The 18896-nt window shown below is 35.5% G+C and overlaps 1 protein-coding gene across 3 annotated transcripts in view; it reads left to right on the forward strand.

The window, feature by feature from the left end:
- Positions 1 to 18896, forward strand: part of NOVA1 (NOVA alternative splicing regulator 1) — a 153406-nt gene that overhangs the window by 71478 nt on the left and 63032 nt on the right. The window contains exon 1 of one of the 3 annotated variants that reach the window (XM_026100259.2): positions 5287 to 5500. The exons of the other annotated variants lie outside the window; for them this stretch is intronic. Within the exon in view, the coding sequence (XP_025956044.1) occupies positions 5467 to 5500 (34 nt within the window). The 5' untranslated portion in view covers positions 5287 to 5466. Of the gene's footprint in view, positions 1 to 5286; positions 5501 to 18896 lie in introns of those variants that run through there. 3 annotated transcript variants of the gene reach the window in all.

The following is an 18896-nucleotide window of genomic DNA, read 5'->3' on the forward strand; positions in this document are numbered from 1 at the left end:
CAAGCATTACTGTTAGCTATTATGAGACATTCTTTCAGTGAACTTGGGGGAAAAAAATGGATCCAGTAAGGTAAACCGAGTCTTCTTCCATATGCTAACCCTTCAATTGTTTCTGTGAATGTGATATACTGAGTATTTCTTCTGAAATATGAACAATTATTGTTGCTTCTTTTCACCTGATGTGTCAGTTTTCAATGTCTTTTAAGATTTGGTTAGGAGGAGAAATTGGCAATCTATTCTAGTAGCGTATGTCTTTGGTGCAATTCTGCCTAGATGCAGAGAATATAGATAAATTCCTATCTCCTTGAATACAGAATAAGGAATCACACAGCTGGAAACGTCTTTGCTCACAGTTCCATTCTCTGCCCTGCTCCTCCCCTGCCCCTAGCTAGCACGTAACTCAAAGATGTTCTTTCTTAACTTGTCAGAGTAAATCTAATCTCCTTCACTCAGATGTGTAACTGTAAGTAGAATCTAATATTTACCTTCCAGGCTATTAGGAGAATCCTTGGATTACAAGACAGCGCCTAATGATATGTGCAGTCTTGTCTTTGGTAGTTTTTATTTTTATTCTTGTTTTATTAAAGGAATGTCTAGCGTTCTTTGTTACACCCAGTAGCTCAAGTGGGTGGTGGTATTAAAACCTACTGTATAAAACCTCTCTCTGCTCCTATCTTAGTTCTACCCATTTGTTTTAATGTAGTCCAAATAGTAATGGTTTCCAGAGCCAATCACAAGCAGAAGAGAAATAGTTGGAAGTTCTGCAATAATAAGTATTTTTGTAAAATGGAATTACTCTAGGTTTATTGTCTTGTGCTTATTTTGGTCAGAACACTCTTTTCATTACCAGCCTGAACTGATTTTGCCACCATCCAGATGTCTTTAGAGTGCTTCCTTTCCTGTCTGATACCTTTAGACCCTCAGGAGAGGAGCCTCTTTGAGAGAGTTCCTAGCAACACTTCCTTCTTAGAGATCTGTTGGCTTATTTTCAGAGGAACTTGCAGCATTACTTTTCATAGCTAAAGTCTTCCTTTAGGGCTTTCACCATGTTAAAATCTTTTTCTCCTATTATTTATTCAAGTGATCCGTATAGATATTCTTAAATTCGCACCTGGAATCCACTGGGTCTTAAATATAACTATTTTGCTTGGTCAGTGCTACATAGGTTTCTTTACAAGGTTTATGGAAAGTAACACTTCTCTTTTTTCTTGGATTGTAGCAACATACCAAACCTTTTTTTTAATCAGAGTAACCTTTTTTAAATGGGCAAAATACAGCTTTCCTCCTTTTAATTGTAGTAGTGTGATGTTATCTTTTTATTCCTTTTTAGAAACTTCCATTCGGGGAATTTGAATCTTTATTCATGCCCGGACATGAGAACTGATAGGGCTGCAGGTTCTATTGTCATTACTATTCATCTAAAGCCAAAAAGAATGGGATGCACTGGTTCTGATCTTTCCAGCAATGTTCTGTGAAAAAGAGCCTGAGCAAATCTTTCCATTATCAAAATATATAGTGGATATGCTGGCTTCAAGTGTCATGTGTATTCCCAACATTTTAAAAGCTAGGTGACTAGCTAGGTGAGTTAAGATGGAGGATATCTTTGGTCTTTTACCCAGAACCTCAAATCATTCACTATACCGCTTGTGAAAGTTTCTGAATTTCTCAGTAAATGTCATGCTGTAATGATTCCTGTAATCTAAATACTGATTTCCAGGCCTTGTCTTTACTGGAGATACAAGAATCTGAACAATATTAAGCTTAATTGTCACAGTGAAATCATAACACTTCATTTTTTCCAACCGCTTGTCAGGTCGTTCATCAGTATTCTGAAGCTGAAGAATCATTAGAAGGATGTGTAATCTATTCTAATCACAAGGTCTCCAATACCAAAAATAGTGTAGAAGTAATTTAAAGCTATGCTATATATTATTACTAACAGCAGTTCCTTTGGGACATTTTATAATTTCTGTCTAGATAAGTTGGATTTTCTGTAATAAAAATACAAATTCATTTTGGTTTTGGTGTCAGTATTGCTTCTGAAGTGTAAGTCACAAGTATGTGGTCAGGACTGTTTTTCAGGACTGTTTAGCTTAAACAACAACAACAACAAAAAACAAAAAAACAACAACAAAAAAAAAACAACCCGTCACAAGAACATTCTTCAGCTCTGTAAAAACACTCGATGAGACTCTACTATGTAAATGTTTTCTCATTCAAGCTTTGCTTGAATATCATGTTTCCCTACAAATTAACCTTTTACAATGTCCTATAAAATCCAGTAGATATGTGTTGGCTAGTTTTATGCAGCCTCATTTTTGTCTATAGAAATTTCTCTGATTATATGCACAAATAATTGTAATTCTTTCTTCAAACGTTCCTTATTTTTATTTGATTTGATTTGGCGGGGCGGGGGGAGAGGGTGGGAGATTGTTCTTGTTTTTATATGTTGGAGTGGCAGCCCAAAACTTTTCTAAATCAATTTGTTTCTATTCAGAGTAACACTAAACATATAACAGGTAGGCATAACGAACAGGCTGAGAAGAGAGATGCCACCCTCCGAGTCTTTCTGCTTTGGTGGCTTGTGAACACACATTACCTTCTTGTTTCCAACAAAAAATGGAGGGCTTACCCACCATGATAGTTTCCTTCCTGGTCAGTGAAGTGAAATATGTTTAAGTCAGGAGAACAACTTCCGACACATACCAAGGAAATATTTTGTACCACTTTACTGTTCTTCCTTTAAAAGTGCGGTGTCATCCTGGAAGAAATTCAGTGAAAGCACTGAGGGCTCTGTTTTGCCCAATTTTTCACCCTGTTTAAAGACTATTTACAGGTGTGTTTGTTAATGTTTTACAGGTGTGGTTTCCTCTTTTTTTTTTTTTTTTTTTTTTTTTTAATCCTATTTGTTTCTTGACAGGAAAATATTCAAATACAGACATCTCTACTTGAAAGTAGATGTGAGCAGCTAAACTATATTAGCTTCGAGTTCTGACTAGATAGTTCAGCTACTTTCCATTTTTGCTGGAGCTGTTATAGTTTCTATGCTTGAGCATCAAATGAACACAGCATCTTGTTCAATGTGAGCAGAGTAATTTTAGACAGGCAACTTTTTAAAAGAGAAATTTCTACTGAATTCGTTTACTCTTGGGTTTGTGCTGATGTCCAGCATTTCTGTGTGTGTCATAATTATTACTCTAATAGCTCTCATAGCTAAAGATTCAGATAGCATTAAGCCTACCTACTTGTCCTGATTTCTGCATATTGCCTCCTGTCTTAGTAGATCTCTGCTCAGCTGCTATGTAATCCCACTCTTTTCCCCAGGTGTATTACAGAAATTCAGATCTTTGATTTTCTTTACAAGCTCTTGAGGACAAAAGGCATACATACACGAGTCAGACATTTCAGTGCTCTGAATCCTTGTTTGAGTCTCAGCATTAGCGGCACAGTTGTTCTGATGTGTATCCAAACTTTACAGATACCTTTTTACAGTTACCAGTAAGTTGTTATGTGTCTGTATAGTATGTTTAGGAACTTTGGGTTCTATAACAGGCCACATACCATGCTACAACTGTGTTACTGAAAAAGGGATGATATCCAATGTGCATGCAAGTTGAGAACTATTTAGGGAAATGCTTTGTACTGTGTTCATATTTTCCTTATTGACAGTTTATGTTCATTGTTATAGTGTAAAAGTGTGTTGCAAATGAAAACAGGATGTTATTGACTAGTCTTGAATAAGGAAATGTCCTTCCCAACTCATTATTTGCCCTCCTAAGATATTCCCTTTGCTCTCTTCCCATACTCTTTGTCTCCAGTTACACTTAGGATACTAAGGCACTAAACTGCTTATGTATTTTTTGCTTGTAATTTCACGCTGTTAGTTATATGGGAGCAAATCTGGAATAGTATCAGTAAAATGAAGACTGTCACTGTTTACCAAATATCTGGTGTTTTCATACTGAGATAGTTATCTCTACGCAAAATCCTATATCTGTTGTTTTAATACTGAGATAGTTATGTCTATGCAAAATCCTAGGGCTCTTAAATTTTGCCAACAGCTAATTGAAGAAAATCTCATTGGGGTTGTAGAGCTGGTCCTTGTGGTAAGCTACTACTGTGATACATTTACAAAGATTTTACTCTGAGATGTCATCTTGGAATTAAACCCAGACCTTTATTTACAGTTAAGACAGAAGTCTTGTATGGACCTTTTAACTAAAGGAGTATATGCTGCTCATTTGTTGTTGTTGTTGTTGTTGTTGTACAAAAGACAGCATTCCTCTGTGGTTTGCAATAAAATGTTTGAGAGTGAGAAAGTATTATTTCCAATGCATTACGATGTTTTCCTATAAATAAAATTCAGCGTGGAAACAAAACAAATGATGTAGTGAAAACTACTAAAATTGACTTTAGGAAAATAATCAGAGTTGTTTTGATATTAAAACCAATTTTTCCTATGTTGCTGTACAATTGCAGTATTGATTTGTTTTTTAATAGATATCGTCAATCCTGTTGGAGATAACCACTAAAGATTAATTATGCGTATTTCTTTCCATTTCCTTAACACTGTATTTCATGTGCTGTAACAGAGCAGTGCAGACTGTTGCCGTTTGAACTAGATAGACTGACCTTAACGTTCTTGCATGTCTGCTCTTCTGTATTCCTGACCACAATATGGATTAATGATTACCTGGGAGGAAAGTCTCAGCCAACAGAAAACTTACAAAGACATTTTCTGTAAAACATCTGTGTTTTTGATAATGACTGACTTTCAGATACCACAGAACAATTTTTGAGAAAGATTAATTATGAAAAACTTACCCTTAAGACCCTAAAAAATCTAGAGATGTTTTCAATTGAACTTTTGTCTGAGCTACGTATTTGTTTGACACGTTCCTGAATGATCTTTTTGATAACAACAGAAAATAATCTACTCTGTTATTATCAAATTGTACTTTTGTGTTTTGAAGATAGTGAGGCTAAGAATTGTAGTTTGAAAGATAAAATAGCATGGACTCATGCTTTCCATAGTAACTACCATCTGCCGGAAGAAATTTACTTTTCTAGAGTTTTCCTTGAATTATTAAAAGTAGTAGCTGGAAATTCTGTGTACCTACAGCTTTTAGCAGGATTTCAATGAGAATATATTGTTTCATTTATAAAAGGCAAGCCAGAGTGGCTTTTATGCCAGTCATTTAGTATAATGTTTAATATTTTATGAAAAATATTAACTATTTTTAGATATATTTTTGTGGCTTTTTTCAAAGATCAAAGCATTTGCCATAGTCAAAATCTGTTAAACTTTGTTTCTGTTTATGGTATGAACTAAAACTCTGTAGAGTGTGGTTTGACCTCAGTCTGATTTATTGCTTTACTTGGCTCTGCATCAAGATGGCTGTGGTTTTCCATTCCTGTTTCCAGTAGAGTCTTCATGTGTTTGGATTTCAAATCCTTGCATAGCAGATGCTCTTTAACTGGGTACTGAAAACTTTGTCTGGTAGGTCTTTACTATAACACATACATAGTAGTGTTTTAGATTTTTTTTTTTTAAATTTATGTTCAAATTAAACTGAGATATATCTGTGTATGAAAAATGATGCATTTGTTTTAGAAAATTCTCAAGTAATTTAGACTTTAGATGTTAGAGTAGCTTTTTTTTTAGAGAAGACATTTCAAATCAATACAGGATTTCAAATTTCAAATTAATTTCAAGTTAATTAGAACGATGGTAAAAGGGTTTTTTTTACAGATAAATCATTTCTTTATTGATGGCAATCTGTAGGATGCAGGGAAGACTGTACTACTTCTGTGTTTCTTTTATATAAATTTCAGCCCTACGTATTAAGGAAAGAGTCCCATATTTGCTCAGTTATAAAGTATGTGTTAATAATGAACTGATTTCAATATTTCACTTGATCTCATTGATACCATATTTAATAGTGATTGTGAATGATTTTTCCACCTTTCATAACTGGCAGACCTTGTAAAAGCAAAAAAAAATCTATATTTACTTTTTAAAAAATCATTAAGCTTATATACATATATATGTGTGTGTATATATATGTATGTATGTTTGTATGTGTATATATGTATCTGTGTGAATGAGGAGGTCTGTGATAAATACAATCATTCGATATTCTTTTTCAATTTTACATCATTCTTTAGAGGTTTTTTTTCATGAAGGAATAGACAAATCTCTTACTCATCATATTTTACTGAATGTCTTTGTTGTATGTTTAACATGAGAGTCCAAAAAGTGTACATTTATCTGCATGAGGCAAGGCTATCCAGGGATACAAGCTGTTTTTATTTTCAGTGACGATAATCTTTGCTGTAATGCCGCCTCCCCCGTTGATCTGGTTATGTAAGTTGTTGCAAAGGTTACATGAGTTGCTTCCCTGGGAATATATGATATCCTGAAGATTTAGCATGCTAGCACAAGCACTTTCAGCACAAGTACTCAAAAATCATTTTAATTCTAAATGAATTAACAATCACTTAATTTGAACTTAATCTCTTAGGACAGTGGTTGTGGATTTTGTTGTTCGATTTTGTTTTTAAGTATAGTAATTGATATTCTGTAATTAGACATACTGTTTAATGCAGAGTCCATTGAACTCATTAGAAGAGTTCTGTTTTGGATTAAGCCTCTAGTAGTACTTATGCATTCAAACCTCACTTAAGACTAAATCAAAGAGCAGTAAGATAAGTGGAAAAAACTCATGTTTTGGGATTTGTTGACACAAATTAATAACAATGTCTGTAAAGCAAGAGTACCATTACTTGACCATTTTTAAGAAAATACCTTGTACTTCTTATTAATACTGTGATTGTGGCTGAAATCCAAAGCAGAACAGGACATGCCAAAGTCAGACCTGACACAGTGCGCTTCAGTGAATTCTTAGTTTAAATTTTAAACAAAATACAGGGGGATGATCATGGCATAGGTGAGAATAACAGACAATAAGGAAAGAGAAGATTATTTTAGCGACAGGTGTTTATGCATAAATTAGTCATGACAAATGTCACAAAAGGACACACTGTCAGGCAGTGAGCAGTGTGGCAGAGCAGGTTTTTAGTAGAGGTTAAGATGTTAACTTTGTGACTTTTAACAGCAAGCTCTTCCCAAGCATAAAAGGGCAATATTGGAAGGAATATACGGGTACTTATGGGTAAGTGAGGGTTGATGAGTGGGAGTAAAAGGCAGGGTTGATAAACACAAAACAGATTTGACATGGAAATAGAAAGCTACATGGTGAAAACGCTTCATTTGATACAGTGAAGAAAAAGAAGGAAACCACAGAAGAATTCAACTGGAGAGAAGAAGTTCGGGAAAGGACTGAGTAGAACAAGAAATTAAGGAAGTAGAAGTAGCATTTGAATGTGTATAAAAGAAGCAAAGATACAGAATGAAAGCGAAAGAGGAGGTAATTCAGAACTGTGCTGTAAGAATGCAGGCCTGAACAGTTATTTTGGTTGTCTACCTTAAGCAGAGAAGGTTGCAGCTTTGGGATGTTTCATAAAAATAGTGAAATGTAAATGCAGTCAGGATGTATGAGTGAAAGATGTTATCCAAAGTATAAAATGAATAGTAGGAGAATATAAAGCAAAAAGCAAGGAAAGGGACATCAACTTTTATTTTATTTTATAATAACATATCAGTGTACAGTTCTTCAGTTTATAACAAATTGATTTTGGAAATCTCAGGTCCTTTTTTATGTTATGGAAAAATAATTCCAGGAAGCGGAAAATACCAATGCAGAAATATTAACTTATAAAAAATGTAAATGATTTTCATTAAAATGATCTTTTATCTTATTTTTTCAGTTGCTTTATTCTAGGAGTGTTATATATATAAACGGCTATTGCATTTTAAAGCAAGAACAGTTCTGTTGCAATAGTGATGGGATTTTTCTGAAAACTTCAGCTTTGAAATGATTACCAAAATAATTTATTCTGAAAGTAACAAGTTCTCACTTAAAGAAAAAAAAAAAAGACAGCACTGAAATACATACCTGTTTTGAAAAACAAAATACTATAAATCAAAACAAATATATGAAGCACATTTGATTTCAGCACAGTGCTTGTAGTAAAAAAGTAGTTACTAAGTGTTGTGTATTTTCAATTTTTCATCCACGTTGGAGACCACCTTTCAGATTGCATCCCATTGAGTTCAGTGGGAAGACTCATTTGAGTGAGGTGTACTCACGTGAGTAAATACATGAAAGACTTGGGGCACTGGTTAGTTACTGTAGCTCCTTGACAGCATTTTTCCTTCATTGCTGAGAAGCGCTGGCATTTTTCTGAGGTTCTATTGCAGTTTTGTGCTTGTTGTTTCCATGGTAATCCTTTTTCTTGCCCTCTGCTTCAAAGGAACCAGAGGGTTCTGTCAGGTTTTCTGTTACTATTTATTTAACTATGTGAAAAACAAATTGAATATACTTTTCTGTAAAAAATACTCGAATAATTATTTCCTCTTCTCTCAAGCATAAGTGCAATGTAGATTTTAACTATTAAGGAAGGCACTATAATTCCATCTTCCTACATTTTTAGCAATAGTCCTTTTTTGTATTTTAGTATATATTCAACACATTTTACAAAAACTGTTTTAATCTACTCTACAAAATTCCTAAGTTGTGTTTTATGGTATCAGAGTATCTTAAAACTGTTGAAGATGATCTGCAGATTCTTGCAGTCATCTCTAATAATCTGAGTTCCCTACAAATCAGGTTAAGTGCAATATCAAACATGCACAACTCGAAATCTGTTATTTTTTCTGCAGTTCCAAAAGCCTAATATTCCCTCTACTGTACACAGTCACACTGCAGCATATTCTGCTTTAATGTCATATTCCTAGACTGTCACTGGAATATGCCCAGAGATCAGAGGAATCCTCTCTTTCTTTAATACTGTGCTATTGCAAGAGCTTTCTTCAACACTCACTTTCATTTCATATTTTCAAGTAAGATGCAGTATGATACAGTATTGAGGTACACTCCACTCCATGAACAAATATAATAAATAATATTTACTGCCTTCTTTCAGGTGGGTGAGACATTCTGGTATGAGGTCAAGTGGGGACATTTAAATTGGTAATTAACACTTCATCCTTCTATAAAAAGAAATGTAAAGAGCAGCTAAAGAACTAAAACTGCCTTTTTTTTCCCCCAGTGGTTTAGTGGTGTGGTTTCATGGTCCTCTGACATTAATTTAGATGTCACTGCCATAAAGGTGGTTTTGCGTCCTTTCTTTGCATTAGCAGTAGCATCTGTCCAGCTTTGCAATAGTTCTCATCAGCTCACTCATCCCTCTGAAAATGAATCCCTATTTTGAGGAAAAAGGGAGTTAGGAGGATTAGTTTGCAAGCTGATCATTGAGCTTATCTAATTCAGTTTGCAGCCACAGGAATATTTGTGCTGGTGTAAAAGAGGTGGCCAAAACACCTGGTATGGGCAGGAGCAAAAAGGAATGGATGAGAAAATGCAGAACCACTTCAGAGTGACATAAACTGAGCGGTGAAATTATGTCCTCAGGGGGTATTCCCCATAGAGCTGAATGGGTTACTGCCCCAGTCCATCCCTAGCTGTTCATTGACATCTGTGTGCTGGGAAATACCTTCTCCTCATATCTACAAGCTAGCTGCTCTAGCATATCATCCTCATCATATCTATGGCTGCTAGCTGCAGAGCCAGGTTAACAAATGCTTACTAATGGAATTATTTAAGCTGTTTTTCTTCATTTTGACACAAGTAGATGAGGAAATATATTGGGATATTAGCAGAAATAGCCGAAGTCTTGAGATAAAGCCGCTCCTCACTTTTTCTTTTTTTTTTGATTGTATGCCATAGAAAATGCTCTGGGTTTCTAGTCTCAACAATTCTGTTTTGTTAGAACAGAAAATAATAAATTTGAATAGTTAATAGTTTAACTAGAGATTACTTGGAAGTGAAGGCTGAGACAAATTAGGCAGAAAACGAACCTACCTCTTTTTTCACTGTCATGTTATATGGTAGATTCTTTCTGCCTGTTTTACTTTCCAGTCCAATCATTTCAAGTGCATGCTGTTCTGGGAGTGAAAAGGAGCAATTTCCCTCTCCTCCCAGAAGGTGCTTTCTGCAGCAGAGTATAGCAGGCAGGGAACCTTCCTCTCTCCCATTCCAACTGTAACCACTTTAGCAAAATGTAATATGCTAAATGGTTGGACAATACTTGGAATATTTTTTTTAAGGTTTACAGATGCAGCTGCAAGAAGAATGATTAAGCCCCTAAGGAGCAAAACTTCAAATTGGAAATTCCCAGTCTGAATTTATGCATCTTGCAGCTATGCATAGATAGTGCAGCGTCATGTGTTTTAACTTCTATTAATAGAGATCAGAAGGTAAAATGGAGTGGGGCTAGAGACAGGAAGATTGTGCATTTGTTAGTAGGAGTCATAGGTAAAATTTAGTGCATGCTACTCCAGAAACTCTGAAAAGCCTAAATTTTCAGTAACATAGGTTGATTTTTCTGTTTTCTAGTTCTGTTGCTTAATTAATATAATAAATGTTATTGCTATAAATTATTAATATAGCCTGCCACGTAAACGTATAAAAGTTACTGTAAGAAATTTAGCTTGTCTTTTAATTGTACAACTTTAATGTTGTATTAAAGCCTTTTTTTTTTGCAATGTCTTGATATTAAAAGAAAATGATTAAAGAGACTATGGAATTCATAGATGTGAAAGTTATGTGAATGTTAATGCTTTTTCTTTGTGTTAATTTGTTCTTTTTGCTCTGTGCTTACCTAGGGTTAATTCCATTAGGATTTAACTGCATATAGTCAGGAAAACACACAATCACCCTGTTTACCAGTATGTAACAGACTGTATGGGTAACATCTGCTTTTAAAGATTAATCCTGATCCTGAGATTAATTTCTTGGCTTGGCACAGGAAAAGGGGAAATCTAGGCAGGAAACTGGAACAAAGAGCTTCAGAATGGCCAAAAATGAAATCCCATCTGAACATGTTTTGAGAGAAGGAGCAGTTGGTCTATGTTCTTCTTGCGTTATAGAGGTGTTTGGAATAAACCAGTGTGTCTGAATTTTAGGTAAGATAGCACAGGCTTTCTACGTTGACATTTTTTTTCTGTTACACTGTATCCTTGCTGTTTGGATTAAACAGCCGTTTGTTTTAAAATATCCTGGCATGCGTTGCTCTACTCACCATTTGTAAGAATTTCCAAAAGAAAGGTATGCCAGAAGCTGAATCCATTCGGACCTGCTGCATGATTGTGGTTGACGTGGGACTTGCACTTTGCAGGAATCCAATTGAAGAGTAGTAGAATTGCCAACCAGGTGGGGAGAAAAAATCAGCGCCGGATGTGTGCTAACAGGAAATACGGTTTCAAAAGGGTGAACCTAGTCCTGAGCACCACAATAAACGTAATTGCTGCTTCTCCTGCAGTTGCTGAACTCCCACTTTTGCCAGTCACTGAGTGACTGTTAAGATGAGGTCTGATGCCTGTGGGCTGTTTTCTGTAAAGAAAATGTAACAGAACACCTGTGTACACAAAGATGGCAGCACAGTTTCTTGACAAATGAAACACTCAACAGTTTATTCTTGAAATGTAGGATTTGTATTTCCATAATATAGAAAAAAATAATGGAAGTTATCTTGAAAGGATAGGATACGTAGGGGTTTTGTTGTTGTTTTATTGGGGGAGTGAATGGAGCTTGTTCTGCCCCACACATGTGCCCAGAAATATCATTATTCTGTTGTGGTAATGAGGGTAATACAGGTTTTTATTTAGAAAAACTGTGCTTAATGCTTTTGAGTGAAAACTGTTTTCATATTAAATAAATTTTCATATATATTCAAATGTAAAAATCTAGCAATGTCAAATCCCAATCCTGTTTCACATTGCAAGGTAATTGCCGTAATTGATTCCTGTATTTCTTTAAAGATCTCAGTTCAAGATAAATTTAACTAACACCTACCTCTATTAAGAAGACTTCAATGCAGAGTTGGAATGAGAAGGGGTGTTAGCCAGTCCTGAAGACATAGTTGTCAGGAGAAGGCAGGTCTTTCTGGGGCAAGGCAATTGAATCATTTGTTTTTCTGCACAACCAAAAGAAATAATAAGAGTGCAGCTAGCTGTGAGTTGTGACAAACACAGACTTTTAGAAATTATGAGTTCCTGGTGGAGTCAGTTTTTCACTGCCTGTTAAGACGTAGCCCATTACTTAGCTGCATACTTTTTTTTTTATGAAGACCTAGCCCATTAGCTGCATACTTTTTTTTTTTTATGAAGAAATATATTAACACATCTGTCTATGCAGAGGTGGTTACATGATATCTTTGTGATGTCTTGATTTCAGATGCAGTTTGGTATTTATCATCATGGGAGTTGGCCCTTAATTAATAGATACCTTTATTAATAAATTTAAGGAAAAGCTGGTGAAGTTCATTTATTCAGGACATTTTTCAGATTCAGTGAAGTTGCATGAAGCGTAAATATTGGTAAAATGAACAGGAGCCAAATCTGTGTCTTTTCTGAATGTTGGAATCTTAAGAGCAATTAAGAGAATTATATTTCAGTTTAAACATTCATTATTTTTAGACAAGGAGGTGTTCTTTAAATTTGACTTAAATGTTTAGTACCAAGGAAATTGTAAAATTATGTCTGTTTAAAAATACTGATTCATTCACACTAGAATCTTTAAATGCTTTAAGTTGAGAAATAGATCCAGTAGACCTTAAGTTTTAATCTCTGAAAGTAAAGGACTAATGTGAGAATTTTGAGGCTTCTTAAATCGTTACTGATGGCATTATCAGGTCCTGAGTACTTAATTTAGACCTCAGTATTTAATTTAGACCTACCTTAATTTAGACCTTAATTTAACCACTCCTTAATAGCAGTGGTTAGGATATCAAGAGAATTGGTATGTAGTTCTTGCTGCTAAACAAGAGAATATGTTGCATGCAATTGCAGGGAATCATGTGCAGTATAGTAATAGTAAGCATCCAGTTTTGCTTTATGGACAGTTATTAATGGCTACAATTTCAGCAAAAGAGTTAACAAGAAGGACTACTTTTTTGAGTTATGGGTGGAGTGATACCATACATTAAGATTGTTCAGCACTTTCTGTTTTAAGATGCCGCTTTTAGTTGCTTAGGGTTTTCTTGACTCTGACCATAAGTGACTTTCAAAAACACCTATTGCCTGTGTTTGGTCTTATATTTGTCAGGACTGATTAGAAAATGGGAAAACTGTAATAAGCCGAGCTACACAACCTCTGTTCTGAAGGTCTGTCATGAACAGACCTAACTGAATTTTAGACACCAATATTTGCTCTTCAAGAATGACTGATATTGATTAAAAGTATTCTTACAACTAAGTGTTTTTATTTAAAAGAGCTAATGAGCCTGCCTGGACTGACGCATTAATGCAAGCATGTTTTTACTACCACTCAAGGTAGCTCTAAGTGACCTAACATGCCATTGTACAAAGTTCAAATGTACTAAGTTTATCCTGGGAAAAGAATCCTGTGGTTATCTCACTGAATTCTTACAGTTAAATATCTTCCCAAATTACATAAAGTATATCAGTATATGTGGAAAAAGGATTTTCTTGGCACAGCTGGAGTGGTTAAAAATGTGGTTTTCTTCACAATTTTAGCTAGTATTTTTATGTACTTAAAGTTTTGCTTCAAATACTTGGCACAGTCTTAAAGCTGTTTAGTTATTTTTCATGCCAACCATTGAAGTGCATGCTCTGTTACTGTATCTTAGTAACAGTGGTCATCAGAAAGACAATTCTTTATGTTCAAGGATGGTATTATCAGCAGCCTAATGAAATTTCCTTTTCTGTACATACAGAGTAGTGTGTATTTGATGGATACACATTGAAAAGTTTTTGAAGTGTTCCCTTACTTTGTTGCATCCATTTTTAGAGGAAAACAAAAAGCATGTAGCTGACACATTCTTTCACTTCCATTTTTAGGAGTAGGAGCCTGAAATTTGGCAGAGATACATGCATGAAGGAAATATATTTTTGTTTTCTTTGTTAAAAATTTGTCCCTTATAAGCCTTATAGAAATCTCGGTTAACATATGGTCATTAGATATGTGTTACTTTGGCTACAAAATTATTGGGTTTTTCTATCGTTGAGATCCCACAAAATCACAGAATAGTTGAAGTTGGAAGGGACCTCTAGAGATCATCTAGTCCAAGCCCCTGCTGAAAGCAAGGTCAACTAGATCAGGTTGCTCAGAACTGCTCAGTTGGGTTTGGAATAGCTTCAAGGTTGGAGACTCCACAGCCTGCCTGGGCAACCTGTTCCAGTGTTCAACCACCCTCACAGTAAAAAAAGTTTTTTCTGATGCTCAAGATGAATTTCCTGTATTTCAATTTGTGCCCTTTACCTCTTTTTCTTTCAATGGATACTACTAAGAAGAGTATGGCTCTTTGTTGTCTCGTCCCTCCCACTAAGTATTTACACGCAATGATAAGATCCCCACAAGCCTTCTCTTCTCCAGCTTAAACAGTCCCAGGCCTTTCAGCCTCTTCTCATATGTGAGATGCTCCAAACCCTTCGTCGTCTTAGTAGCCCTTTGTTGCACTTGCTCCAGTATGTCCATGTCTGTCTTGTATAGGAAAGCCTGGACCTGGACCCAGCACTCCAGATGTGGCCTTACGAGTGCTGTCTAGAGGCAGAGGAAAAGGATCACCTCCCTCAGCCTGCTGGCAGCACTCTCTCTCATGCCTCCTAGGATGCTGTTGGCCGCCTTTGCTGCAAGGGCACATTGCTGGCTCACATCCAGCTTGTCTCCCAGGACCTGCAGGTCCATTTCTGCTGAGGTGCTTTCAACCCCGTTGGCCTCCAGTCTGTATGGGTGTGTGGGGTTATTCCTCCCCAGATGCAGGACTTTGCATTGCCCGTTGTTGAACTTTGTGTGATTCCTGTCTGTCCATTTGTGTATTAATGAGGATGTTAAACAGTACTGGCACCAGTATCAATCCCCAAGCGCATCACTAAGGACTGGCCGCCAGCTGGACTTTTGCGCTGCTGATCAGAACCCTTTGAGCCTGGCAGTTCTGGTAGTTTTTTCAGTTCAGATGTTCAGTCCCAAGACTGCCTGAACAGAAAAGATTGCTCCATAGAAGCAGCAGGACAAGCTTTCTCTCTTTTTTCCAACTATACTGGCTGATTCAATGGGGGGGGATCTTCTATCCTTGGCTTGGCTGTGTCTTTTGTTTTACAGCTGCAGCAAAATGCCAGTCCACCTGCAGTATTTGTTCATGACTACCAGGAGTCTATGGTTTTGCCACGGAGGTAAGGGTTAGGGAGACTCATTTCTCCCCTCTGACCTTAAACCCTTACAGTTAGATCAAGGCAGTCCATGGAAGAAACAGTTTTGTATGCAGAGTAAGGCTTAGAGAAGGTGACATTGAATACTACAAAGAGCTGGGGAGACTGGAGCAGTGCAGAGGGGGATGCAGAATTGCAGGGGATGGAAAGAACTGTGTTATGTGGGAGGAGCAGAGAAAGTACTCAGGACATTAGGACAGAACAGTGTGAAACTACCGTGTGCACCTCCCAGATTCTGATGCTGAAATACTAAGTTACTACAGTGGCAGCAGATACTTAGGAAATCCATGGACAAAATTTGTGTTTCAGACATATCTATGTAATACATCACTAACACTAATAGTTGCTCGTTTAGCTCAAACAGTTGATAAATGCTGTGAACCTAAGAATTTGAGTTTTATTTATGGTAACTTGATTTGAGACAAGATGATATGGAAAGAATGAGACAGAAAAGAAATACAATTATGAAAACAAACAAATTTGCATTTTTAACTGGGATTTAATACTCTCTTGTTTGCAATAATGAAATGATTTCATTGAAATAGCATTAACAGTATTTGCCTCTACCATTTTAAAGGAATTAGTTGCTCGGTTAATAACAGGGTTTAACCTCCTTTTAATACCCATATTTAAAGTCTTAAATGAAGCTCAGATTTTCTCAGGGAAATGGATGAGAGAAATAAAAGCTGGTATACCTGATTAAAAGTTGTGTATATACTAAACTGGAGAAAGTGAAATGGGTTTTTTAACTGAATTATAACTTTCAATTTTTATATTGAAATACTAATTTTCAGGTTTTAAATGAGTTTTTAAAAGTGCTTTTTATCTTACTAACATTCAGAAATATCTGTTATTGATACCGGAGACTCTACCCTGTAAGAATCTGAGAAGGTTACAGTGTTGCTGCATAATATTCCCCTTATTTTGCACTTTGCTGTTGGAATTAGCAGAACATCTCCCATGTTTTATTCTCCAGCCAGCCAAGATATTGTTTCCATACTTTATATATCTGAAGAACTACAAAATGCTTCATTAAAGAATAAAAAAATTAGAAACTGCTGTAAGCAAGCTGGCTGCTTTTATACTCCATATAAGTGTTACCTAAGTGAATCTAAATATGCATTAGTGTTGTTTTTTTTACACATGCAACTGAAATCAATGAGCATCATGTTTATTGAAAAAAATGCTTCTTCCAGTATTGAAAACAATAATTCTTCAATACAATTATAAATTGTTATGAGCTTTCCTACAGTTTCTTTTACCAAACACCGCTATTATAGATGCTTACGCAGATGTAACTGAGAAAATGATGCTCATATCTAAATCATTAAAATAGTTATAATCCTCTGATAATCAAGGTTTGTCACATTTAGATCTTCTGATTGTTATTTTTTTCTGGTGTTTGCACAATTAAGATTAAATTTAAATGTATAATCCAATTTAAAAAGCAGAAGGTTTTTTTTGAGGAGAATGTGAAATTTGGCTACATCGTATTTACTGGTAGATCTTGTGGTGAATCCGGACAAAAGAAAATCACGGTATATTTTATATAATACATTTTCCAAAATTCATAAGCTCATTTGATAATACATTTGATGAATTATTTACTTCCTCCTGTTTTTGAAAAGTTTCTTTCTGTCAGCACAATGACTTGTGTAGTAGTTCGTATCATCCTTGTGAATGTTGTTAACTTTAAGCCTATGAAGGTGCTGTCTCTCAAACAGTGCTTCTCAATCTTTGCTGTGCTAAGGCCTCTTAGGATTTCCTATCAGTCAAATAAGATTCAGGTAGAATTCTGTTCTTGTTGAAGTACATGGAAAGCAGCTGGGAGTCTGGAGAACATACGTAATAAACCAACCAATGAAAGGAAAATACCTGTCATTGGAAAAACTCTGGTATTTGCTTCTGAGGAAGTTATATGAAGTCTTGAAGCATCTGTGATGAAGGTCCTGAAGTGACTGATACATAGAAACGATTTTTCAGAGAATAGCATTTCCACTCCATTCTCTGCCCTAACACCAAGTACATTAAACTCAATATAAATGGCTTCCTGTCATTTACAGTGAGTTCCTGTGGGTTTGTATATGGGTCTCCCACAACACTGAAGAAAATATAGAGCTAAATGATACTATCTTCACGATTCTGAGCAGTTTTTAGTGGAACTTCTCTTGTGAGCAAGGAGAGTAGGATCTGAACCATACTGCTACCTAGAGCCTGATTCCAACCCCTCCTAGTGAAATTAGGAATAATTGGACTTAAATCATAAAACTAGAGCAGAAAAAATCTGTGCCAGAACCCTAGACTTTTCAAAGACACTAAATCAAAACAGTGACTGATAATTAATTCTCTGTTGATGTGGGAAAGATCTCCAGTTTATCTAGAAAGTAAATAATCAAGTTCAAACATATGTTAATAATGTATTCTTGGTGAAAATTCAGATGTACTTTCATAATGTTACTATGACTCACTCTGCAATGTACCTTGATGTTGAGGTGTAAAGGTCAGAAACAGTGCAAAGCCCACTGTTTAAAACCGAATTTTAATTAATTCAAAATGATCACACGGCTATATTCTATTTTCAAAAACAGTGTAAGGCCATCAGCTCAGCTCTACTGAGACATCTGAAAATAATAGTAATTCAGTTAGAGCCATTTCGGTTTAAAAATAAAAGCCCCCACATCTCTGTGAGTTGTGAGAAAATATGACTTGCAGGTTGTTAACACTTTTGAAAAGCTGAAAATAATTATTTTAATGTTCTGAAAACTTGATGACTGTTTCTTTAATAAAAGAAAAGAAAAAGTAATACCTTGGTCTGTTCTAGGAAACTAGGGCATCTAAGAGGTCTGTGTTCATCGTGAATGACTTGAGCATATTGCGCTAATCAGATTGCATTTCATTGCTTACTTTTACTGATGTGATCTAAAACTACCTGATTGGTTGAATGCCAATAGATGAAGAAGTGTGGAAGCATACTTTGAGTAAAAAGCTATTTGAAGGTATTTTTAGCTACTATGTTTTCTTTAAAAGCATAGCTTCTCAGGTACCGATGTATTTCTGGAAGATCAAGAAGAATAGCCTTTACTATAAATTAACATGAACATGGTGCTATTAAAAGCAGACTTTTATGTATTTTTTTTAAATTAAATACAGTTGTACAAAGTTAGTTTTTAAAAAGGATGAATGGTTTTAAGAGTCACTTATTGTTTATATGCTAGAAATGAAAATTGACAAAAGGCAGCACAACAGGAAACATATGCTACAATAGTCCGTTCACACCTGTTAGCTGCCATGAATAAGCTTGGAGTTGGTATCATACATGCAAAGAATTCATTGTTTAGACAAATGAAACTCTTTGTACAAAATCTGACCTTTCTTTTTCCAGGATACTACTTATATTCATTCTGCTTTGAAAAATGACGACTGCTATAGCCATATTTTTACGCAGTGTAAGAGTGTAAGCATAGAATATATTCATTGGTCATGGTGTTTGTTTCACAAGAACATTTTCTTAGGCTTAAAGATTTACAGAATTTTCTCACTTTAT

This window comes from Dromaius novaehollandiae, chromosome 5 (assembly GCF_036370855.1).
Source record: "Dromaius novaehollandiae isolate bDroNov1 chromosome 5, bDroNov1.hap1, whole genome shotgun sequence".
Lineage (NCBI taxonomy): Eukaryota > Metazoa > Chordata > Aves > Casuariiformes > Dromaiidae > Dromaius > Dromaius novaehollandiae.